The 27,151-nt window shown below is 40.0% G+C and overlaps 1 protein-coding gene across 1 annotated transcript in view; it reads right to left on the bottom strand.

Moving 5' to 3' along the window:
• Positions 1–27,104, bottom strand: part of slc12a10.2 (solute carrier family 12 member 10, tandem duplicate 2) — a 39,043-nt gene extending 11,939 nt beyond the window's left edge. Inside the window, 18 exon segments of the mRNA XM_056460894.1 lie at positions 4,784–4,918; positions 5,010–5,059; positions 5,062–5,120; positions 5,198–5,297; positions 5,373–5,528; positions 8,968–9,069; positions 9,147–9,270; positions 9,346–9,453; positions 11,306–11,466; positions 13,315–13,399; positions 13,473–13,603; positions 15,170–15,281; positions 17,492–17,602; positions 17,694–17,833; positions 19,860–19,955; positions 21,652–21,727; positions 22,304–22,390; positions 26,825–27,104. Coding sequence (XP_056316869.1) covers positions 4,784–4,918; positions 5,010–5,059; positions 5,062–5,120; positions 5,198–5,297; positions 5,373–5,528; positions 8,968–9,069; positions 9,147–9,270; positions 9,346–9,453; positions 11,306–11,466; positions 13,315–13,399; positions 13,473–13,603; positions 15,170–15,281; positions 17,492–17,602; positions 17,694–17,833; positions 19,860–19,955; positions 21,652–21,727; positions 22,304–22,390; positions 26,825–27,070 — 2,079 coding nt within the window. The 5' untranslated portion in view covers positions 27,071–27,104.
• Positions 27,105–27,151: the final 47 nt, after the last annotated feature.

Below are 27,151 nucleotides of genomic sequence, written 5' to 3'. Positions count from 1 at the left end.
TCTTGATCTGAATGTGCCTAGAGTTGGAGCACGTCTGATCATTTCTGGAAGCTGATTCCAGCTGTAGGGGGCGCTGTTAGTAGCTGAAAGCCGATTCGCCCTGGTTTTACTGAACTCTTGGAGTTTCAATTTTATATGATCCTAAAGATCTGAGTGATCTGTTAGGTTTGTAGGTTTGTATTCAGTGAGCATATCTGTAATGTATTGAGCTCCTTTTATTTAGCGATTTATAGACAAGTAATAATACTTTAACTGTAACTTGGGAGCCAGTGTAAAGACCTGAGGACAGGTGTGATGTGCTCTGATTTCCTGGTTCTGGTCAGAATCCTGGCTTCAGCGCTGTGGATGAGCTGCAACTGTCTGACTGTCTGTCTTTGACCAGGCCAGTGAGGAAGCCGTTACAGTAATCCACCCTGCTGCTGATAAAGTCTTCACTGGTAAGATCTGAACCATTTGAGGACTGTCCCAGACAGCCCAACCCAGTTTTCCAGCCTATCCAGAAGTATGCTGTGATCGACAGTGTCAAATGCGGCACTGAGATCGAGCAGTATCAGCACTGTTAGTTTACCTGAATCTGTATTTAGGCGGATATCATTGTGTGTTCAGTCTTGATTTGAATGTGCCTAATGTTGGAGCACATCTGATCAATTCTGGAAGCTGATTCCAGCTGCAGGGGGCGCTGTTAGTAGCTGAAAGCCGCTTCACCCTGCTTTGACTGAACTCTTGGAGTTTCAGTTTTATATGATCCTAAAGATCTGAGTGATCTGTTAGGTTTGTATTCAGTGAGCATATCTGTAATGTATTAAGCTCCTTTCATTTAGCGATTTATAGACAAGTAATAATACTTTAACTGTAACTTGGGAGCCAGTGTTAAGACCTGAGGACAGGTGTGATGTGCTCTGATTTCCTGGTTCTGGTCAGAATCCTTGCTGCAGCGTTCTGGATGAGCTGCAACTGTCTGACTGTCTGTCTTTGACCAGGCCAGTGAGGAGGCCGTTACAGTAATCCACCCTGCTGCTGATAAAGTCTTCACTGGTAAGATCTGAACCATTTGAGGACCGTCCCAGACAGCCAAACCCAGTTTTCCAGCCTATCCAGAAGTATGCTGTGATCGACCGTGTCAAATGCGGCACTGAGATCGAGCAGTACCAGCACTGTTAGTTTACCTGAATCTGTATTTAGGCGGATATCATTGTGTGTTCAGTCTTGATTTGAATGTGCCTAATGTTGGAGCACATCTGATCATTTCTGGAAGCTGATTCCAGCAGTGAATTGAATTGCTTCACTAAATGCTAAGAATTATCTCAGTGCATGGACAACAGAAATTGAACTCTTCACTCTTTTAATTTTGTTTAAAAAAATAACACTTATATTCTAAACAAGATATTTATCAAAATAAAACCGTTTCAAATTAGTGACACCATGTTTCATACATGTATATTGGCATACATTTATAAAACATTGAGTTGTTTCTTTAGCAATTACAGTTTCAGAGAGATACAAACTTCCTTAGTTAATATAAATTGAACATTAGAATTTTTAGTTAAATATCTGAAACACAATTACTTTTCTGAATTTTATATTTTGTAAATTCCTTCTCCAATCATTCATTCATTTTCTTTTCAGCTTAGTCCCTTTACTAATCAGGGGTCGCCACAGTGGAATGAACCGCTAACTTATCAAGCATATGTTTTACACAGCGGATGCCCTTCCAGCTGCAACCTATCACTGGGTCTTTAGCGCATGTGTTTGGACTGTGGGGGAAACCGGAGCACCCGGAGGAAACCCACGCCAACACGGGGAGAACATGCAAACTCCACACAGAAATGCCAACTGATCCAGCCGAGGCTCAAACCAGTGACCTTCTTGCTGTGAGGTGACAGCGCTACCCACTGTGCCACTGCACCGCCCCTCATTTTCAATTGTCAATGTCTTGAAATTTATAAATATTCTGCAAAATTGTTTAATACTCTGCTTTCCTGAATTGATTTATATGAATTTGTTTACAGTGTTTAGCTGTGTAACTGTAATTAAATTACCTTCAAATAAAATGTAATCCCTTACATTACTTTTTCAGTATAAAAGTAATTTAAATACAGTAACTAGTTACTTTGTGACTAATAACACCCAACACTGGTGACAATTGACAGTAAAGAATCGATGTGACAGTAGCCGCGTTTCCATTCACCTATTTTTATGCGCATTTTGCAATATCACATCAGAAAACCCTGGATGGAAACGCCAAGATGCGCATACATTTTGAAAATGCGTATAAAAACATTTGGGGTAGGATAAAGTTTTTATTTGATGAGAAAAAAATGTGCATCAACTACAATGGAAACGCATTTACCAGATAAATTCCAGAATGCGAATCAAAAAAGTCTTGTGATTTTGCCTCAACATGTAACCAGCTCTATAATATGTGTAAATATGTCAGTATTATCTGTATATTAAGACAGAATTTGTTTGTGTTTATTTTCCAACATTTAGTTTAAAACATTAATAATGTAAACAGTTTGATATTGTTTGTATTCTGTATTCTGGTGAAAATATATTTTTGTACTAATCTGTACTTATAGCTTGAGCCAATGAGTGTTTTTCCAAAGTTGATAGATGGGTTAGGTTGGCCAATGAGAGGGGAGCAGAAAAAAATAGAGAGAGGAGAAGACAACGCAGGTGCTCTGGCCTGTTTTCTCACGGGAAAAGTAACTAAAAACAGAATATAATTAGTTGATCATTGCTTAGCGAGGCTAGCGAGATTGCTGTGTCCTCTGTTTGTGTTGTAGACCAAAGCTTCATTTTATATCGAAGACGGACGTCTACATTAGGTTACATTCGCGGTGGACCGGGAAACTTTTGAGTGAACTTTTGGCTGGTGATTGAGCGCCGTTCTACTCCAACGCATTTCCAGGTGACTTTATTTTTCTGTGGTCAGATATTTCCATCATCTTCAGCTGCTGATATCAACTGAAAGTGTCATCAAGGCATGGATGGTGTCTGCCGCGGGGACCTTTCGATGATCGCTGCGTAAGGATTCGTGAGTAGCGTGACTGCCTTTTTCTTGGGAAACAATTGCTTCACATGTGCACCAACGATACTGGGCCCCAACCAATAACACACACAAACACACACATACGAGTGACATATATACTTTTTGAGTTATAAAACTGAGACTGTTTGAGACTATTTGGGAGTGCAATTGAATCGGTTCATTTGAATCACTTGAATCGTTCAGCATCGTTCAACAGAACCGAATGACAGTTTGATTCAGGGAAATGTGTTTTGTGTGATTGCTGGAAGACTTTTGGATTTATTGTTCCTATATTTGTGTTAAATCCCTATTTTGCACACAAGTTGTCTAGGGAAAGTGTGTCAATTATAAAGTAAAACTTGTGTTATTTTATTGTGAGGTTTAGACTTATAGCATAAAGCATACCCTGCTGAAAAATCCAGCTTAAACCAGCCTAGGTTGGTTGGCTGGTTTTAGCTGGTTGACCAGCCTGGTTTTAGAGGGGTTTTGGCCATTTCCAGGCTGGTTTCCAGCTATTTCCAGCCTGGTCTTAGCTGGTCAGGCTGGAAAATGACCAGCTAAATCCAGCTAAAACCAGCCTGGTTTAAGCTGGACATAGCTGGTTTAAGCTGGGCTCCGAGCCTGACTAGGCTGGTCAAGCTGGTTTTAGCTGGTCGTCTCCTAGCCTGACCAGCTAAGACCAGGCTGGAAATGGCTGGAAACCAGCCTGGAAGTGGCCAAAACCCCTCTAAAACCAGCCTGGTCGACCAGCTAAAACCAGCCAACCAGCCTAGGCTGGTTTAAGCTGTTTTTTTTCAGTAGGGATAAAGGAAAAGAGAGACTATTTAATTTGCGTAACGGTTTTAATTATTTTCACACTGCTGTTTCTTTTCTATTGCATTATTTTGTTTGTTTTCCATAAAACAATTGAGTTTTATTCTTCTAATATTATTTATTTACATCCTATAGTTTTTAATAAATACTTTATATTAATCTAAAACATATTTGCTGGAATGTTTATACTCTTCGGTATAAGCTCAAATTTTGGAGGCACCGCTTTATTCTGTTAGAGAATTTTTGTTTTACTGCATCACTAACAACCATACTTTAAAATTCAGTATGTTTCTCCATCAAAGAACTGAGATACCAGGTTCCTGTGCGCTATTAAACCTCTAGAGGTGTCAAAAGAGGGTTACAAACAGATCATGTGATGACAAAAAAATGGCAGAAAGTGAGAGGCGCATTTGGGTGGACGATGAGGTCCAAACATTTTTAAATGTTATATTTGAGAAGGAAGCGATGACCATCCTTGATGGAAAACATCAGTGGAACATGCAAATCTTCCAAGAAGTAAGAGCGGAGATGATTCTCAAAGGATATGACAAAACATGGACGATTTTGCTTAATAAATGGAAGAGCCTTAAGCAGAAATACATGGCTGAAAAAGAAAACTCAGACCTTGCATTCCCGAAGAGTAGTCTCCTGCCTCCAAAAGATGACCGCTCACATTGTGTTTCATTTTTCTAAGATGCAAGTAAGTTATTATATAGGAAAAAGGGCTTCTCCAAACGCAGTAACTTCCATTTTTATTTTAATATTTGGCGCCAGTTTATCAGGAAGTGACGATTTTGTTCTCTTTGACTCATTGGATGGAAACACTATTCGCAAATGTTTCATACGATATTCCAGTTTTGCGCATAAATTTAATTCGCATCTTTGGATGAAAACATGGCTATTGAGAAGAAACCAACCTAAAGCCAGAGATTCTCTTACCAGCATGAGATTGTGGGCGCCATCCTGCAGACTTTCAGCAGCGAAAGTTGTGTAGAAAGATCGAACTTTCCTCTTATTCAGCCATTCTACCACCAAATCAGAACTGTGTTCAGGAAAATCAGACCGCTCGCCCTCCTGAGTGCAAGAGCAAGGAAACATGTAATTGTTCAAAAGTGACAGGTATTGGTGAAAACACCTTGGTGATTATGACTGTTACCGCTCTTACTATGGTTATGTTCCCACAGATCATCAGGCTGACATTTTTGGTAAAGTCCCCACAAAGTCCACCAGAGCAGGACGGGTGTTCGGAGGTCCAGACAGAACGAGACACTGAGGCCTGAGAGAGAGAGAGTTTATTCATGAACAACTGATATTTTGATGATCTGTGGTGGTCAGTTTGGTAATGACTCTTACCTGAAGTTTTTGACGTGATCCGGCACAGTAGTCAGATTCATCGAGAAGGTCAAAGCCATGTTGTAGAAAGCGGCTTGGTAGGACGAGCCCCAGTTCACATCTACACATAAGAGCAGTCAAGATGAGACAAACAAATGTGCTGAAACAACGATAACTGATAAAGCATGGTACTCACAAGTTTTTTTATAGTTGATATAACCTATGAGGAAGATGACGACACTGGAAGTGACAAGAGCAGCCCACCATGTGAACAAAAACATGAGGGTGAATGACAAGCAACAGCAAAACAGAGACGACCATGGAGAATAGTACCGGTACTGTGGTCGCCAACCTGCAAGAGAAATGAATATCAGACACAAAAACTAGCTTCAGAAGGACTTGAACAGAACAAAACAAGCCTTTTTAAAGCCCTGTGACAACATCTCAATGAAACATTTGTATCAGGTCTGCATTTTCTTCCATTTATTACTTCTCAATAGCAAAAAAAAAGTATACTTAAGTAATGTAAAAGTATACTTTAAGTATACATCAAGTATTATCGTCTATGTACTAGTAGTATATTTCCTAGTGTAATACCTCTCAGGACTAAATTACGTCACATAAGTGTACTATAAGTGTAACCAACTACTCGTAATAATTAACTTACTTTAAGTCAGCTTTGCTGAGAATTTGGGCATTGCATTCAGCAGTGAAAATTAAACCATACTAAACTGAACTTTAACTCTGAAAACTGGACTATCAGTTTCAATTGCAATTTACTAGAACAGGGGTCACCAAACTTGTTCCTGGAGGGCCGGTGTCCTGCAGATTTTAGCTCCAACCCTAATCAAACACACCTAAACAAGCTAATCAAGGTCTTACTAGGTATACTTGAAACAATCAAGCAAATGTGTTGAGGCAAGTTGGAGCTAAACCCTGCAGGGACACCGGCCCTCCAAGACCGTGATTGGTGACCCCTGTACTAGAACTTCTGTGTTAAGCTGCTTTGACACAATCTACATTACAAAAGCGCTATAGAAATAAAGATTAATTGAATTTAACCGATACAACCGCACACACCCCACCAACAATTCCTGGAAGTGCCAGGACTTGAACCGTCAACCTTTGGATCGACTTTTAAACCACTAGGCCATGAGTGAGTACACTTTCATTTAACTACTAGAAGTTTTATACTGCAATCAGTCTTAGAGTGCTTTTACATATGGTCTGAATGCCTGGTCCGAACCCAATTCAATTGTCCCCCCTCAGCTGGTTTGTGTACACATTGTCTTTATTCCTCCTGAACCCTGGTATGCTTGCGTCATTAAGCTGCTGTTTTGTGTACAACTGTTGCTAGTTGATGGCCAGAAAAGCAAAGCGCTAAAATGGAGATGTACGTATATCATGCTCCTTCTGCTTTTACTGAATTCTTTTGGTTTTGTTACCAAAACCAAAATACAGAGAGCCACTTGCTTCTCATTCATTTTTTTAACTTAGTCCCTTTATTAATCAGGGGTTACCACAGCGAAATGAACCACCAACTTATCTAGCATATGGTTTACGCAGTGAATGTGCTTCCAGCCGCAACCCAGCTCTGGGAAACACCCATACACTCTTGCACTCACTCCCACACATACACTACGGCCAATTTAGCTTAATCAATTCACCTATAGCGCATGTCTGAACATGTGGAGAACATGCAAACTCCACACAGAAATACCAACTGACCCAGCCAGGGCTCGAACCAGAAACCTTCTTGCTGTGAGGTGTCATTGCTACCCACTGCACCAAAGTGCCGCCCCACTTACGTCCATCTGCCCCAAAAAAATATTAAAAACGTTCAGAACATCAAGCGATGTCTGCAGAAGTCGTTTTTGATGGAGACAAGCAGACATTATCACTGTTTGTACTGGGTCAGTCCCGCTTGTCGCCAAAGTAGGTGATACACAGACACACACACACACACACACACACACACACGAATGAACATTATGAAAACGAAAGTTTGTTGTACAGTTAACACTTCTGTTTTTTCACAATTGCATTCATACCAGAAGTGAACCGTACCAGAGTTCGCACAAACCCTACCCCAGACCACCTCTTTTAGGCAGACTCTTGTACGGTTCACGGGTGCACACCTGAGTTCAGAAGAGAGTGTTCACACTAGCTAAATGTACCCTATTCTGATGTCAAAGGAACCCAGTGCGGACCAAAAGTGCTAGTGTGAAACCCTTGGAGTACTATTAGTCAACTAGTATTTTTCTGGAGTTGTGCTTCAAGTGTACTTATGGAAAGATATCACTAGGGGATAACATGATAGCCAGTGACTAAATCTCTAAGGAAAATCCAAAAGATAGATAAAAACATTGGCGAATTGTAGCTCTGACAGGGACATGAGGGTTTTAAGTTACTGAAAAATATATCTCCATTTTGTTCTGTTTATATGTGATGCAAATATTTGTAGCTTGAAACTGATGGAAAATTACTGTATTGTGGTGATTGTACAGTCTCCCACGCTCCTTGATCCACGCCTGGTATTTCTCTCCTTGTGTTTTAGGTTTCGGGAAAGAAAAAAAATTCCATCACCCTGTCCAAACTTTTGGGATACCAGGTACCAGATTTGCTCCATCCATATGCACAATGCTTTGGTTTGTTTCCCGCGCCTGGATACAGTTGCTAAGCTACGATTGGTCTGAGGCAATTTTCCGGGTGTGGCTTAGCAAAGGGTCAATTTGAAATGGGTTGTAGACATTATTCAGTATGTTTTTTTTACTCAGAAACAGTATATATGTGGTATATAGACATTGATAGTTTACTTGTAATGTACTTGTGACACAGATACAGTACATTTTATTATCGCCAGTCAAGTGTAACTCAGCTGGTCCTACACGACCCAACCCGCTCCGAGCTGGGATGGAACCGGCAATCCTCCATATGGGAGTCAGTTGCTCTAACAAGGAGGCGAAAGACCATCTAGTGCCTGACGCTAGAGTGCCTTTTAGAGGTCAGAGAAGTGAGGTTTACCTTCACAGCACTTCACTAGCTGACCTTTGTTACACAAGCATGTAATAAACTTTCACAGGTACATTAAAGCCACTCAATCAAAAGAGTAAAAACAACTACAAACTACAATATGTGATTATACTTGAACTAAACGTCAATGAACAAGTGTAGGCCAGATATACTGTCATTATAATTAAATACACTGAAGTCTTCATATACTTAGCAACTTAGTCCTATCAAATGTTCTTAGGTACAAAATGTCCGTAGTTTTAAAGTCTGGCATAAATGGCAAGAGTTCCTGCTTGAACTATTATTTTTGTCCCACTGCTAATAGCCAGGACTTATGTTTCACTTCTACATATGATTTTGCAGTGTTTCCATTGAGATGTGTTAGAAAATTAACGGATATTTGCAATAATTAAAAAAATCTAAATAAGTTTTATACTGTTATAACATATACCAGTTAATTGAATAGAAATTATTATTATTATTTTTTTTTTTTGCAAAATGTTGAAAATGTGTTAGCAGGTAACAAATTAAGATCATAGTCTGGTATAGATAATATAGACAAACGTAAGCCAGTAAATCTAGCATATGTTGTTGGGTTACTTTTGACCCACACATGTGGTAAATGTTATACTTAAACGCAAATTTCAAGTATAACTTAAATGATAATTAAATAATTAATTAGTTAAATAATACTTAATGGTTAAATAATAATTAATTCATATAAAGTCTGTCAGTTTTCAACATTCTTTAATGCAATGCAAAATTGATGATTTTCTCACCAGGTGATTTGGTGATCGAGGCATGGAAACAGCTGAAGTTAATAAGGCCGTAAGAGGCGAGGAAGAAGTTGGAGATCAGAGGAGCGATTGTGTTCAAATTACCTAAAAATATCAATTTCACATGTTAAAACATCCCCAGAGAGGAACAGCAATTAAACTAGGGGAAATCCACAGCTCACCGATGAGGATGAAACACATCGCAATGATAAACGTGAGAACGTAAGCACGAAGAGGCTCCTTGTTTTTCCCGTAACCTTTTCCGAAGAAGCCAATATAGGGGTAAATCTTGTCCTTACACAATAACTGGAAAGAAGCACACAGAAATGTAAGAATTGAATGCATGCTACACCAACAACAGAGTAGTCAAATAATGTCTACCTGGAAAACTTTGGGTGCGGACACCAGGAAGCCCAGCGCTGAGGACAAGGTTGCAGCAAAGGTCCCAATCGTGATCAGAATGCCCCATCCTGACACAACGGTAAGAATCTGATAAAAATAAACAAGTAGTCAGTAAGTTTGCATGGTGAGATCAGTTTGCTTGAATTATCAAAATTATTCCCTCTGGAATCAATTCTGAGCTTAGTTTTTAACACGTTCAGCTCAGCTTTTTAACATCAGGTGGCACTGTACGCAAATTTTCACAGCCAAATTGCTCTCTAAGCTAGTTTTCTATGAAAGAATATCCCGCACATTTTTCAAATGCAATCGCAAATAGGATGCAAATCCCGCATTACTGTTTGCATTTCTGCTTTCGCAAACGATTCACATTTCAAATGAAAAAGCAAAGTCCAAATGTCTTACGAGCTATGGGTCTGACTTATCTAAATAGCAATATTAATAGCTTCATTTGTTTTTCTCCGGGTTGTGCATGTAACCTGCCAAAACTCTAATGGAATTGCAAATTCTTTTGCATTTGAATTTCCGACGTGTACACTAAAACCTGTCAATCAAATGACAGGGGAGGGGCTATTTTATTGGGAGGAGACGTCAATCACAGTCGACGTGTTTACAGTTTTGAAAAATGGAGGTAATCGGTGAAATTGTGGAGCAAATTTTGACACTTGCGCAGCAGGTTGATTACAGCTCATGCAATACAGATTTCCTTTTACTTAGAATCCATTTCATCTTGGACACGTTAAATGAGTTTGTGGCCTTATCGAACAGCACAACCAGTGATGTGATCTTCCCTACCCTAACCCTAACCTCATAGAAGTTACCAACAGGGTTTTTATGAAGGACAGAGCTAAGGGACTTTGGTGGAAATACCACTAGTAATGATCCAGTACTACGTGACGTGGTTACTCATGTGCTGCTTGGAGTATCTGAGCGAACCATTCGAAGTCATGACCCAAAGCTCATGTTTATAGGTGAGAGTAGGAACTTAGATTGACTGATAAATCGAGAGCCTTTCGGCTCAGCTGCTTCTTTACCACAATGGACCAGTACATCGACTGCATAACAACAGAAGGACGTAGAAAAGCATTTGTGAGTTCAAGAATCGTGTACCTGCACCTCAGCTTTTATGTCATGAGAATGACATATTGTAAACAGTTCAACTTTATTAAGGGTTATTGTATGCATAAAGACAGGCAGCATATGGCTGTTTATTAAACATACTGTGCCTTGTGTTGGTAAAGTGTAAGCCCAGAATCCATTCCAGACAGAATCACAATTCTCAAGAATCGATGCAGAATCATTTCTCATTTCTATTTTTTCACCACAGCTTTAAATAATACTAAAATAACACTGGTTACTGTAGTGTCCTGCAAAGTTTAGTTCCAACCCCAATCAGACACACCTGGGCTAGCTAATCAAGCTCTTAAGCTGCGGTCACACCAGAGTTTGAGTGTGCGAAATTCTGTCGTGCGGCGCTGCGAAAAGGGGCGGGATTAAACAAGATGATTAGACATTAAAAAAAGCGAGCGATTGCTCCATGTTTTAAATTTCTGTCCAGAGAGGTCGTGTTTTGATCCTCGATTGGTCTCACGCAGTCAAGTGATGTGATTTCGCAGGTCAGAGTTCACCAAGCTTGAACTTTGCACCGCAGCAAACTGCGAAACTTAACGCATGACCCTGCGTCTGACGCATTCGCGTGCGTATGAATGGAAGTCTATGGGAGGAAAAGCCCATTGTGACCGCAGCTTTACTAGGCTTTCTAGAAACATCCTTGCAGGTGTGTTGAGGCAAGATGGAGCTAAAATCTGCAGGACACCGGCCCTCCAGAACCGACTATGGACACCCCTGCTGTAGTGCAATGCATTATGTTCTTTGTCTTAATCCCCAAATTAAAATAAATGCATCTGAGTTACTGATTCATCAACATGGTAGATGTGCTCACCCGGAGGTTGTTTGCCAGTCCTTGTGTACAGTTTCGGTATTGTTCACAGCTGTCAAAATTCCAGCCATATTTACAGCCCAGACCGGTGCAGTGGGTTGTGTAATTTGACAGGGCTAAACTATCATTTCGATTCCCAGAAGCATCTCTTACCACAGTGGCAGCTGATGGAGAGGAGAGGATATTGCTTTAATAAGCCTTTTACCTAATAATAGGCATACTTAGAGGTGCAGTAAGTGATTTTTGAAAAACACAGTGGAGAAGTGAATTGGACCAAGCACTAAAACACATTAGTAGCCAATCAGCAGTAAGGGGTATTTAAAGGAGACATAGGCTTGAAAAGAAGGGTTATGATCAGTACAGACATAGGAATCGTATGCATATCAGAGATGTTTTCCTGTGCTGGAGTGAAAAACAGATGCAGACTTGCAGAGGTCACTTTATTTCGTTTTGATACTTGATCAGTGTTGGTTTTGTTGCATCTCACAAGACTAAGATGTCTTTTTTGTTGGTTCCCAATATTTTGATTGCTGTAACCCCTTAATCTTAGGTACTTGGATGATCATTGGATAGTGTTGGGCACGTTCCTTTTAAAAGTAATTAGTTATAGTTACTAGTTACTTCTCACAAGTAGTAACTGAGTTAGTAACCGAGTTACATAATTATAAAAGTTACCAATAACCAGGGAAAGTAACTAAGGCCTTACTTTAAAAAAAAAATCTAATTTGTCAAATGACTATAATATAAATATAAAACATTGTAGACTAATCTACACCGTGTAGTATGTGAGAGACAACGGCAGCATGTCCTCAACTATATATCTAGAAATTATTTTGTTTAAGTGTGTCTGAGTAATAAGCATGGCTTGACATTAACACCCACCAACCAGCCAAATGTGGGTAGATTTTACCTGTGATAGGTTAGACAGACACCCCCCACTAGCCACTTTGGTTGGTGTAAAACAATTTTTTTAAATTGCCAGTGCTACCTTATCACTGAATATTATCATTTTAGTTTATGACCGCTTGTCAATAAGCATGCAAATGAGAGCTTAGAATCAAGATGCAGCACGACTGATAAGTTTTCGGGCGAGCAAAAGAAGGCAGGTGAATACCGAATGAGAATATGATTAGGCAATCCTCGCTCACTGATGAGAGTGTCGCACGTGCAGTTGATGTGAAACTTGTGTGTGCTTAAACGCTCTCGTGTTTGTTTCCTTGCGTGAAGCAACCGTACCTGGAAACGCAACTGGTGCAATTGTTTCTCTTTGAAATAGACTAGAAAAGGCGGTGCTCATTCATGCACAGTCCTGCTGCTTTTGCTTTAACTATTCTTTGAACAGATTAACGTTAATGGTGTGCGCGGGATCATCCTTTCATTTTCCTTACCGGTTATTCAGCGGCTTTCTTTTGCTTACAGTTAATTCTTATCTTTTACAATAACATTGCTTTAATAGCAGATTAACTCTCTATTTATCTAGTTAACTGGTGATTCTGGAGACTGGGAGGCTGGACAGACTTATTCTGCTCATTGAGAAAAGTTCATATACAAACACACAGATAAAGTTAAATAAATGAGAAGGCACTTGGACATAACACAACATTTAAGTCTTCTATCTAAGCCATTCATCACATTCTCAGACACACCAATCATCATCTCTGGTTGGTTATGTGTTCTGCCCCAGCCCCGAACACATACACACCCCAGAGAAAGAGAGGTCCTATGGCTAAGAGAGACACTGCTCGCATGAAAACCACTTCAGTGTTCTCAATTATAGTACTGCGCATGTTTTTGTCAGCAACGGTAATGGCATTGTAACGGGGGAAACAGTCATTCAATTGATTACTCGTTATTGAAAAAAGGACTACTGTTAGTAATGCCATTTATTGATAGCGCCGTTATTCCCATCACTGGTGGGAGACATGTTTGTTTCACTGATTTCAGCTATCAGGAGTGTTTTCCAGAAATCACTTCTTACTGACACTTTATTGCGTAATAAAGTCTAGTCTTACCACACGTGGCAGCGATCAGCAAATAGCTCAGGGTGGTGCATAAAATTGACAGTAGGGTCCCTTTAGGAATCCCACCTGTTGGATCCTGGAATAACATGACAACACTCATTGCTATCTTTACTTCATGAGAAGGTCTTCCTGTAAAACAGTAAGCTTACCTTGAGGTCTCCACAGATGTTCACACCAGAGAGAATTCCTGTGCAAGCAGGGAAGAAGATTGCAAAAACCACTAAGAAATTTCCACTTGGACCTCGGAAGGAAGGCAGCAGATTTGATACGAAAATATCAGCTGAAAGAGAAAAGCTGTGGTTAGGTTTTGCTGGTCCTTCGCCAAACCGGTCTGACAGGAAGTTTTTTTTTTTCAAAACGTCCCTAAATACACATACAAACATCATTTTTAAAGACAACCTGATATAATTTGTTTGAAACAAATGCTGTTTGTTTGTGTTACTATTCAAGAAGTTTGTTTTAGAAAAATAAAAGGTTTATCTTGTAGATGCAAAGTGTACCTTCAATTCTATAACCATCCATATACACATTAGGGTTGAGTCGATAGACAATGCCATCGTCCATCACCGATAGAGATTATGATGCTAAGCCGGCATTGCAATCCTCTGCCCTGTATTTGCCTCAGCAGCAACCGCGAAAAACACACTTAGGCTCCGTTTACACTAATAGTTTTAGTTTTAAAACAGTGTTTTAGAATGAAAACGATTCACGTCCACATTGGCGTTTCACTTAGCATTTCTGAAAAGCTCTCCATCCACACTATACTGCTGAAAATACACGTCATGTGACCACAAACACTCTCTGGCACTCTGCGCACCTCTGAGCTTCAGGCAGTCAGCAGGTGCTTTGAGCACAAAACCCCAGGTGAGAGCAGCGCACGTTGGACTGTTTATCAAGGATGTACCGCTGGATCACATCTCACTATAATTGTTAAACGTGATATTTAATGAATTTTGTCTCTAACAACTCTTCAGTCTTTTGAATCTATCAGGTAATGTGTCACACTGCTTCCATCTCTCACTTTCACGCTTAGTAATAAAACCTCAGATACTGCTGGTTGGTTCCTGCGAGGTTCAGTTGTGTGTGATGACACTGGCAATGAGCTGTATTCCGTGGGATGGTGAACACGCAAATGGTTGTGTAAATTTGTCGTCTGCACATCTGTTGCGTAAATAACTCAAAAAAACAAATCCTGCACACCACTTCAGACATGTTTCGTGGCTGTTCATTCAGTCTAAAGCCAAAGTATTGCCAGATAGGTGAATGTGCACCTTTTTTACCAACCAAGTTTGTTGACGCCATTATAACGACACATCACTCTGCCTATTCAGTCCCGCGGAGAAAGTGATTGACAGGTGGTAATTTGTGTGTAACTTATCTTTATTTATTTATGGTTTGGTTATGGGTAAAACAAAGACTATGCGGGTCAGGTAATGGAAATTGTAGGCTTCATATAATTTATTTATTATATGCCATCGTCCATCGCAATGTTTCCCATTTAACATCGTACGATGCCAAATTGGTCAACATTGCCCAACCCTAATACACATGATAACTTTTAAATAGACATCAGCATGGACATTGCTACAGGTACTACTCCTGGCCTGGCTTATGTAAGAAAGCAGTTTTTGTGAATACATGTAAGAATGAATTGTTTTGGTGTCATTGTCATGGATGCATGAACTTAAAAAAAATAAAAAAACGCAGCCTCTTTGCCACCATAAGATTACACAAGAACAGCTGAATACACCCATAGAATTACAAGTATCAAGATACAACTCTGTTTGAAACCAAAAAAAGCATAGCAGAAGTGCACTCGAATTAGGGCAGCATGTTGTGTACTCACAGTGGTAGCCAAAAAATCCCACTGCCTCCTTCTCTTGGGTGGGGGGAATGACCGTGCCCACAAAATAATTTAGCAATGAGAGTATAATGGCGATGAAGAACAAGATCTGAGCCTGTAGTGGGGCAAAAACAAAGATTACTGGTGTACATTTTTAAAGAGAGAAGTCTTAAAAATGGCTTTAAATGCAATGTGTTAATCGCTTGTCTAAATTTACTTGCAATTTCTAAGTTAAAATAGTTTCCAAGTAATTTTTTTGAGCCAGGCTCATTTGAAATGTGCCTCAGCCTACATGTTTGCGGTGTGTAAAATACATTGCTCCATGTACGTTTTAGTGCACGTTTCAGATGACAAATCCACTAGAGTGTGAGATATGTTACAAAGGGTATGATTGTTGTACTTTTTAGATACACATCCTTCTTTGTACACATCTATGAGAAGGCAGCGCTTGTCGTACAGATCACCTAATGAACCACTAACCTAAACACCAAAAGCAAACATACAAGAAAAGTGCACTTTGACCACATAGTTTTACCTTGATTTTACATTGCTTTTTTGGGTGCAACAGATCATGGTTGATCCGTGATTTATATGGATCACAACTCACGGTTCCAAACACATGACCCGCAGATTTATTCTTTTTTTTTTACTTGTAGATTGATCCTAAATCTGTAATGATTGCAGAGAGAGATAGCCCCTCGTGTCATTTCAAATCACATGTATGAAAGCATTTAGGCTTTGCTGTAAAATATAACAATGACAGAAGAAGTCGTGGTTGGTGATTCAGGATTTCTTAGGTTATTAAAGGTGTTTTCTGCCAGTACTTGCTTAGCCTGCATTAATGCAGTCAGTGTAAGCTGCACAATTAATCATTAAAAGATCGGGATCTCAACACCCACGCATCATAATTTATAAATGATGGTGATTTGCATATGTTTATTAATCCTTCGAATCGCTGCATTCAAATCTGTGTTTGATAAACTCAAAAATCAAGAAAGAGATTCCGTCTTTTGAGTGAGTTATGAAGATACAAACCGTTGAATAACACAGAAATACTGGGATAACAGTTTATAGTTTTGATATAACTACTGATGTGTATGGTAAAGATTAAAATCACCGTCACAATGCTCAAAAATGAAAGTTGTAGGCAGCAATTACATTAACCCAGTGTTTCCCAACCCCGATCCTGGAGGCACACCAACAGTACATATTTTGGATGTCTCCCTTTTCTGACCCATTAACTTCAGGTGTTGGAGTCTCTTCTGATGTTATGATAAGTTGATTCAGGTGTGTTTAATTAGGGAGAGGTTGAAAATGTGTACTGTTGGTGTGCCTTCAGGAACAGGGTTGGGAAACACTGATTTAACCAATAGGTGGCGTCAACTAGCCATCAAAAATATGCCACTAAATAATTCTGCAAAAATCCTCCGTCTAGCAATGCAAATTATAATGTTAGATTTCTACGTTTGGCGTTATCAGCAACAGTAATATCAGTAAATTTTTCACAGTCCTGAATATTTTACTTTATTTTACTTTTACTTTATTTTCATTCATTTTCTTTTCGGCTTAGTCCCTGGGGTCACCAGAGCGGAATGAACCGCCAACTTATCCTGCACATGTTTCACGCAGTGGATTCCCTTCCAACCCATCTCTGGGAAACATCCATACACACTCATTCACACTCAATACACTACAGACAATTTAGCTTACCCATGCCACCTGTACCGCATGTGTTTGGACTGTGGGGGAAACCGGAGCACCCGGAGGAAACCCACGCGAATGCAGGGAGAACATGCAAACTCCACACTGACCCAGCCGAGGCTCAAACCAGCGACCTTCTTGCAGTGAGGCGACAGCTCTACCTACTGCACCACTGCGTGATTCCAATTTATTTTTAATAATTTAGTAATTTCTTCATTTTATTTTTAATAAAACTACAGGTTCTAAGATTTGTCTGTTAAAACCAAAACTATCCTGCAGTGCTGTTTTTGTAATAAATAAAAAGCAAATTACATTTGTCTCCTCCCCTTTTTGGCTGATCCGAAAAATGGACCGATCCGTAACAAAAAAGAAACATAATGTAAACCGTAGAAAAATAATACTTTATTTGTTAAAAATACGTCCTTGTAAATATCATTAGTGTTAAAAGGAACAAACGTTTTTTGTGTCCTACTAGTGTACTAGCTGCCTTACTACTGTACTAGCTGCCTATTTTGCATTTTAGCTAGAAACTGCAGTACAATGTATGACTGTAAGAAAATATAGGCTGAATCATGTATTTCCAGTGAGCCTGTTTGAAAATGATGAGCGGCACCAGGACTGTACCTTGGCCTCCCATGCCATGCCAGCGAATGTGATGAGGAGGCAGATGGTGACAGTAATCGCCCCAATGATCCGCACGTCATTCACATCATCCACCATCTGAGATTTAAAGTCCTGATGAAAGGAAAAGCAGTTGTGTTATGACTTACTTCATCCGTCTCAACAAGTAGATAGTTAGGCAAAAATCGAAGTGTGTGTGTCTTACTTTAAGCATATCTCTGACAGTTTCCGAAAAGCCTACTGTGTGAAGAGCACAGGCGATAGAACAGGCGAACGCAAAGAGCAAACCGATGGGCGCTCCAAGCTCCGGACCCAGACTCCGAGAGATCATGAAGTATGTACCACCTGGAGGAAAGATTACAGGTGAATTAATATATTTGTACTTGTTTTGACCAATTGGCTTCACTTTAGCTGTGGGTTTATACACGCTGAAGCTCTAGACCAGGGGTGTCCAAACTAGGTCCTGGAGGGCCGCTGTCCTGGATAGTTTAGCTGCAACTTGCTTCACCACATTCAATTCAATTCACTTTTATTTCTATAGCGCTTTTACAATGTAGATTGTGTCAAAGTAGCTTCACATAGAAGATTATAGAGAATTGAAACAGTGTAGTTCAGTTTTCAGAGATTAAGTTCAGTTGAGCTCAGTTCAGTGTGGTTTAATATTCAATACTGAGAGTCCAAACACTGAAGACCAATCCATGGACATGCAGCTTTACAGATCCCGAACCATGCAAGCCAGCGGCAACAGCAGCGAGGAAAAAACATCACCAACTGGCAAAAGTGAGGAATTAAAAAACCTCAAGAGAAACCAGGCTCAGTTAGGCACGACTATTTCTCCTCTGGCCAAATGTCTTGTGCAGAGCTGCACTCTAGGCACTGGAGAAGCTGGACCTTAGCAAAGACTTATCTGTCCCTGGAGCGTCACAGGAATCAGTCTCATGCTCTCCACTCCTCCATGACCACCACAGCAGCTGCTCAGGATACGGCCTGGTCCAGGATTATGGAAACCTTGGGATCATCTACATCTCACTGAAAGTTTCTAGTACGCCTACAAAGAGCTTGATTAGCTGGTTCGGATAGGGTTGGAACTAAAATATGCAGGACACCGGCCCTTTAGGACTGAGTTTGGACACCCCTGCTCTCAACAAACTGCTCAAAAGTCTGCTGAGGATCAGAGATAGCATTTAATTAGCAGTGCCGGACTTATTTTGGCAATGTAATATAGTGTTGTCTTTCAGAGGTTTTATTTTCAAACTTTTAAGTCAGATCATTTTGATCCCCTGATATGAAAAAAAAAAATGGGATTAGGGTGTCAACTTTTTCATAATAACTGTATATATATTTTGTGTCATAGTTTATATCTATGTTTGTATGTATAGATATCGGGGAAAATAAATATTGAACACATAATCATTTTTCTCAGAAAACATATTTCTAAAGGTGCTGTTGACTTAAAATGATCAACTTAAGGAATCCATATATGCAAAGAATTCAAAACTAATTTGTTTATAAATTAAGCTGTGTAATAAAATGAAACGACACAGTGAAAAAGTATTGAATACATGAAGAAAGGGAGGTGTAAAAATACAGCGAAAGCCCAGACAGCAGTTGAAATCTCTCAGTAGCTCTTCAGCAACCCTCTACTCTTCCTCACTCTAAATGAATATCAGCTGCTTCAGTCCAACATCTACATTAGCAGGAGGATGAAGATGAAACCATGGGGGACATTTCAGTAAGACAATGATCCAAAACACAGCCGAGGAAACTCTCAGATACTTTCAGAGAAAGAAAATCAAGCTGTAGAATGGCCCAGCCAATCACCTGACTTCAATCCAATAGAAAATACAGAATAAAGCTCAGTTTTTGGCTAGACCCACAGAACCATACAGATTTTTACACTGAAGTTTGTAAAAAGAATACAAAAAAACACCTGGACAATCCATGTGACTTCATTCTCCATATGAGAGGCGTCTTTAAGCTGCCATCGTTAAAAACACATTAAACACATTTCAGTAGTTTAGCACTTTCTCCTCCTGTCATTTTATTGTTATTAAACAACTAATTTTCCAGATTTTTTGTTTTATTTTTATGTTAGTATCGTTTGGGTTTTTACCAAAATATCAACAGCTCCTTTAGAAATATTATTCCCAGGAAAAAAAAACATGACGTGTTTGACTTATTTTTTCCCATTTATATAGATCCAAACTGTGATAAAACATTATTCCACCAATATTTTGACTTTTTATTTTAACAAAATATTTTAGTTTAATATGTTTCCTATGTGCTTAAAATGACTTTTGTATGAGGCTGAAACTTAAGGTACATACTGACCTTTCTTATGGTAAAAGGAAAAAAAAATGATCCCACTGACCGGAGTAGACTTTCCCATTGGTGGAGATTGCAGACACAGACGTCGCCGTGATCGTCGTGATGGTGACAGACATGAAGATGATGACGAATGTCAGAACTACAAGCAGAAAGGTGAAATCTGTCAAATGACTTTAAATATTGCGTACCGTAGTTTCCTTTTACTTGAGAACATATTGAACAGTTAAAAAGAATTGGGACAAGCGAAAGGGTTGATTCACCAAAAAATGTAACTTCTGTTATGAATTACTCTCAAGACAGTCCATTTTATAACATCAGAACACAATTTAATATGGTTTAGTTGAAATCGTTCTGTGGCCATCCATATACAGCAATGGTCTTGAGATGTTCAAAGTCTAGAAAAGGAGCCAAAAGCATTATCAATACAGTCCATGTGACTTCAGTGTTTCAACAGTAATCATTCATTCATTTTTTTGAACACCCCAGCGGAATGAACCGCCAACAAAGCCTTGGAGTAACGATTGATGACCAACTGAACTTCTCTGACCACATTTCTAGAACTGCCCGATCTTGCAGATTCGCACTCTATAACATCAGAAAGGTCCGACCCTTCCTATCTGAACATACAGCTCAACTCATTGTTCAAGCTCTTGTTCTCTACAAACTGGACTATTGCAACTCTCTACTAGCCGGGCTTCCAGCTAACTCTATCAAACCTCTTCAGCTGCTTCAGAACGCAGCAGCACGAGTGGTCTTTGATGAACCCAAAAGAGCACATGTCACTCCGCTACTCACCCGTTTGCACTGGCTGCCAGTTGCTGCTCGCATCAAATTCAAAGCTCTGATGTTTGCTTACAAAGCGACCTCTGGCTTTGCTCCTTCGTATCTGCTCTCACTTCTGCAGATTTATGTGCCCTCCAGAAACTTGCGTTCTGTGAATGAACGTCGCCTCGTGGTTCCATCCCTAAGAGGGAAGAAATCACTTTCCCGAACTCTCACATTCAATCTGCCCAGTTGGTGGAATGAACTCCCTAACTACATCAGAACAGCCGAGTCACTTGCTGTCTTCAAGAAACGACTAAAAACTCAACTGTTTAGTCTCCACTTTCCTTCCTAATCTGTAACTGCCTCTCTGGCTATACCAACTGTACTCTCTCTCTCAAAAACAAAAAAACATTACTAATGCTTTGCTTCTCAGACTTTACACACCTGAAACTTGTCTATAGCACTTGTTCACTGCTGCTCTTATAGTTGTGTAAATTGCTTCCTTGTCCTCATTTGTAAGTCGCTTTGGATAAAAGCGTCTGCTAAATGTAAATGTAAATTCCAGCATATGTTTTATGCAGTGGATTCCCTTTCAGCTGCAACCCAGTACTGGGAAACACCCAATACATTTGCAAGCCCCAAAAAAAAAAAACTAAAAATGGCTTCCTTTGTCTCTTCTGCGACAAGGTCAGGGTGCACGTTTACTGTAGTCAGCAGCTATATACAAGCGCTATGTTGTCTGTTGTAAATGCACAATAAAAAGTTTGTTTTGGGGGTTTTTACAGTACAGGTGAAGCCCCATTTCTTGCAGAAGAGAAGACAAAGGTGTTTAAAATCATTTTTACACTTCTTTTTTTAAGTGCACTAAAGTGATTTTGGAGCTTGATTATAGTCACTATTATAGTAGATTATATGGACTGTGTTATCCAATGCTGTTGGTTTCTTTATGGAGGATGAGAGAGCTCTCCGATTTAATCTAAAATAACTTAATTTGTGTTTTTCACCATTTTTTGGGGTGAACTAACCCTTTAATTGAATTCAAGTAATGTGAGTTTTTATAATCGACTCACCAAGTCCAGCTTGAGATGTGACCCACGGCAGCCGCAGGTACATGATGACTCCCCAGATGTTCAACATGCAGCGAATCTGTACACATGTCAGTCATTTAATTTACCATTTCGTGAATTTTGACAAGTAAATTCGCATTTGTTTTGGGGTGTTATCTTAAGCATGCTCGTGTAAAACAGTACAAAATATTTATGATGCCATTATACAGTTTATGAAACCATGCGATTTTATTTACCAGTACTAGCCAAGTCGCTTATTTCTGTAGTGCTTTATGCAAATTGCTAATTGTTTCAAAGCAGCTTTACAAAGAAAACAGGCATTATTCGAAAATCAGGTAACATCAAGTTGGTTCATTGATGATTCAGTTCAACTTAAAGGAATATTTCATTGAAAAATGAAAATTCTGTCATCATTTACGCCTCCTCCACTTGTTAGAACCTGTTGGAGTTCTTCTGTTGAACATAAAAATAAGAAAAACAGCCATTGACTTCCATAGTATGTTTTGCTCCTACTAATTTAAGTCAGTGGCTGTTTTTTTTTGCAACGCTCTTCAGAATATCTTTGTGTACAACAGAAGTAAGCAACTCATAAAAGTTTGTAAAAAATTCATAACTTGAATATTATATGTAACATTCATGATTATGTTTTTCTCACCCAGACTCCTAGAACCCACCCAAAGCGGACCAGCTTGACTTTGGGCCGTCCATCTTCTTCATCTGGTGTTGTAGTAATATCATCCGGCTGTTGACAGGAACATACAGTAAGTGAATCAACAGCAAATTCTAGATGTTGTCATGAACAATGCAACCCAGGTTCGTTATGGATACGTACCCCGTATACATTTTTAGAGAGTGTGAAATATGTCCCATGAGGTACTTTTTTTTAGGATTTAATTTTGCAAATCCACCAGATGCCGTAGTGTACGCTTTTTGAGATCTTAAATTTCTCATTCATGTCTGCTCTTCTCATGTAAATCCACGAGAGACCTCTGACTGACTGACTGACCGACCCACCCTCCCCCTTCCCTAAATCCAATCGAGTGTTTTCAGAAGTACCAACTGACCTGCCTACCTGCTTCTCTAAACCCAATCGATAGTGTTTTCAGAAGCACCAACTGACCCGCCCACCCTCTTCCCTAAACTCAACCAATAGTGTTTTCAAAAGCACAGATTGACCCACTCACCCGCTTCCCTAAACTCAACCGATTGTGTTTTCAAAAGTATCAGCTGGCCCACCCACCCCCTTCCCTAAACTCAGCTGATAAAGTTTTTGAAAGCACAGACTGACTCACCCACCCCCTTCCCAAAACCCAACAGTGTTTTCAAAAGCACACATTGACCCTCCCACCCCCTTCTCTAAACCCAATCGAGTTTTCAAAAGCACCAACTGACCCGCCCACCCTCTTCCCTAAACCCAACCGACAGTTTTCAAAAGCACACGTTGACCCTCCCACCCCCTTCTCTAAACCCAATCGATAGTGTTTTCAAAAGCACCAACTGACCCACCACCCCCTTCCAAAAACCCAACCGACAGTGTTTTCACAAGAATCAACTTACCCACCCACCTACCTTCTTCCTTAAACCCAACTGACAGTGTTTTTGAAAGCACAGACTGACTCGCCCACCCCCTTCCCTAAACCCAACAGTGTTTTCAAAAGCACACATTGACCCTCCCACCCCCTTCTCCAAACCCAACCGACAGTGTTTTCAAAAGCGTCAACTGACCCACCCACCCCCTTCCCTAAACCCAACTGACAGTTTTCAAAAGCATCAACTGACCCACCCACCCTCTTCCCTAAACCCAAGTGACAGTGTTTTCAAAAGCATCAACTGACCCACCCACCCTCTTCTCTAAACGCGTGTTTTCAAAAGCACACATTGACCCTCCCACCCCCTTCTCTAAACCCAACCGAGTGTTTTCAAAAGCATCAACTGACCCACCCACCCCCTTCCCTATACACAACTGATAGTGTTTTCAAAAGCACAGCTTAACCCGCCCACCCCTTTCCCTATACACAAACCGACAGTGTTTTTTAAAAACACAGACTGACCCGCTGGTAGCGCGAAAAGGAACAGCGTCATACCACCCTGTAATGTTAATTTTGAAGATGAAATGTAGCCATATACTTCTTTAATACACCTGATATAGACAGCTAGCTCATTTGAAGAGCTCCACACATTGAACTGTGTTATGACTGACACATCCCTACGCAATATGAGCGTAAACCTATAAACTTAATATTCTGGCGGAACATCCTGTAGAGTCCACTTTGCAGGACACTTGTTGTTAAATTAGAACAATCCTCTGACGTGATAAGAGAAACACATGAAATGTGAAGCATGCTGGGATGCGAGAACCAGGATTGAGAAACGCTGGCTCATGTCAAACTATATTTCCCATGCTCTTTTTCAGGTTCATGCACACACCTGCATCCAATCAGCAGGCTATAAAACTGTGACTCTCAAGCCCTTCCAGACCAAGTATTACATGCACATTATTGCATGCACATATTACTTCTTAGCCAATATCTGTGCTTACGGAGCCAGTTCCAGACCTCTGTGTAAACTCTTAGTCTAGTCTAGTCTAATTACCTGTGTTTGGATTCTTGCTCATGTTTTTGGAGTTCCTATTCGTCTTAAGATCCCCCTTAATAGATTAGCATTCATACTCATGCAGACCATAAACAAAAGCTAGTGCATCAAGTTTTGAATGTCGCTGCATTCGAAAGTTCAGGTTTGGTGAACTCTGACAACACCTGAATGCTTAAGACCAATAGAAGATCAAAACAAAAGGATTGAGAAACATCGAGGATCGTTTTTTGGACTTGTTAGCACCTGCTTGAACTAAACCCTGTTCCCTCGTTTTACTCTCCAGCCTAGCCCTCTTAGATTATGTCTGAGGTTGGTGAACCATGCTTGTCCTAGGAATACTCTGTCTCACCTGCATCAGCCTTTTGCTGTTATCAATCTACAGTAGGGCTGCACTAGGCGCGTAGCAACCGGGGGGGGGACAGGGGGGACACGCCCCCTCACTTTTTGGAAACAGGTTATTCTGTCCCCCGACTGGCCCACACGTTTTATTTGACCTAGCGGCCGCAAGTGTTCTCTGATTTGTTTCTTGATTTGAGTGAACGATCACTCAGCTAATCACAGCGCGAATCTCTTGAGTGTCTGCCACGAGCTTCATTCATTCACTTTGCAGTCAAAGACAGGGATGATGCAGAAGGGAGCAACAGCTACAGCTGGGTAAATTACGGTAAATCACTAACGTTACAGAATCCTACTTTTGTTCCATTTCGAAGTGAGAACCGTAAAGTCCCTGGTGCTGGTGTCTTGTCTGGCGCTGAGCCAGAGAAAGACAGCGGGGTTAAGTTGGTTTTGTTTTTGGTATTCCTGACACATTCAGTGACAGACGGCATTAACTAAAAAACCTCTCACCCTAAAAACATCTAAACTGTATTCCCTACAAAAAGACAAAGCAGGTTATGTTTCACAGCTGTCTTTCTTTTTTCGCTCGATATTACGAGCACTGCTCGAGCAGTCGCAATATGCGTTTAGCCAGAGATAGCTCGCGCTGAGCTAAGCTCTTAGTAAGGGACCGTCGTAAAAGTGCTTCTTTTTTTTTTTTTTTTTTTTTCGAAAACAAGACCAACTTAACTCTGCTGAGAAAGACGTGTTATATTATCACAATTATGCAGCCTTTTTACGGCCTATTGCTTAATTTATGAATTAGACATGTAAATACACACAAGTACTAGTAAAACAAGAACTTTAGCGTTAGTAAAACACACAAGGAAGTCTAACAATCCATTAAAATATTATTTGCGGATGTGTTTTAATCATATCAGATACACATACTGAAAGTAATTATAAAGTTGAATCTACTCCTCTCTAAGTTCACCAACCACTTACTTGCATGTATTTGGGGAGTAATTGGTGAATTTACGTGTTGAATCCTGCGTGTTCTGCTTTTATGAATGACGCATCGGCCGCAAGTACACATGGCGATGTCCATCTCACGTTTTATATATATATATATATATATATATATATATATATATATATATATATATATATATATATATATATATATATATATATATATATATATATATGTATGTGTGTGTGTGTGTGTGTGTGTGTGTGTATATGTGTATAAAATAAAAATACAAATATTTTCACAGAGTAATGCTTAATTTGAAATTGTGTGGTTCTGTTTATTTATTGTTATTATTAATAGTTTGTAATTATTTTAGAATTTTGGTTAAAAGATTATTAAATAAACTTTATTGCTAATAAATCATTAATCACTTTTGGGTGACCATACAGCTGTCCCCCCCCCACTTTTAAAATGGCTGTTACGCCCCTGGGCTGCACAATATATCGCTTCAGCATCAATATCGCAATATGCACATTCACAGTAATCCCATCGCAGGATCTGCAATGTCGAATCGGTATTGTAGTTGATTTGAAAACACTCCTGATTTTTTTTGGAGGCACTGCAAAGTTGAACCACAAAGTTACCAAACATTTATCATGTGTGCTTCTCCAGCCTGTGAGGGTGTGCATATCAAGTCAGTTTAAAATATTCAGGCATACGAAATTCATTCATTCATTTTCCTTCGGCTTAGCCCCTTATTTATCAGGGGTCACCACAGCGGAAAGAACCGCCAACTATTCCAGCATATGTTTTACACAGCTGATGCCCTTCCAGCCACAACTCATTACTTGGAAACACCCATACACTCTTGCATCCACACACACACTCATACACTACAGCCAATTTAGTTCATCCAATATACCTATAGTGCATGTGGGGGAAACTGAAACACCCGGAGGAAATCCTCATCAAGACAGGGAGAACATGCAAACTCCACACAGAAATGCCAACTGGCCTAGCTGGGACTCGAACCAGTGATCTTCTTGCTGTGAGGCGATAGTGGTAACCACTGAGCCACCGGGCTGCCTGCTATTCATTTTATATGGTGAAATTTTATTCAATATGGTAATACACACACAGAAGGTAAACAAATAATCACAATGTCAATTTTTTACACATCGTGTAGCCCTAATCTATAGTATACCTGTTATTTACTGTCTCTGAACAATTAATCTAAGACATGGATCCTTGTTTGCTGCCTGCGTAACAAAAATAAAGTGTAGGGATTGTACTTACTGGGTTGCGCAGAACATCCAATGAAGGTCTGTTCTTTTTAATACGTCCTGCCCACGTGTCTTTGGCGTAAAAGTCATATTTTGGCACGGGATCGAGGGGATTGTAGATTGACATCTTTTGGTTTTCCTTCTTGCCAAAATCAGCCTCTCCCATATCCACAGCCACGTCCCCTTGATGAGGGACATTGCTGTCCCTGCGGCGCAGTCCCGGGATTACATTTCTGATGCGTTCAATAAATTTGGCCATCGTCAAGCTTTTCAATCTTTCCTGAGATCATACAGCGCATTCATAGAAATCACAGTCGAGTCGAGATGATCGGACTGGGAT

This window comes from Danio aesculapii, chromosome 7, assembly GCF_903798145.1.
Source record: "Danio aesculapii chromosome 7, fDanAes4.1, whole genome shotgun sequence".
Classification (NCBI taxonomy): domain Eukaryota; kingdom Metazoa; phylum Chordata; class Actinopteri; order Cypriniformes; family Danionidae; genus Danio; species Danio aesculapii.
The sequence above is the reverse complement of the archived record's forward strand: the minus strand, read 5'-3'. Positions and strand labels throughout refer to the sequence as shown.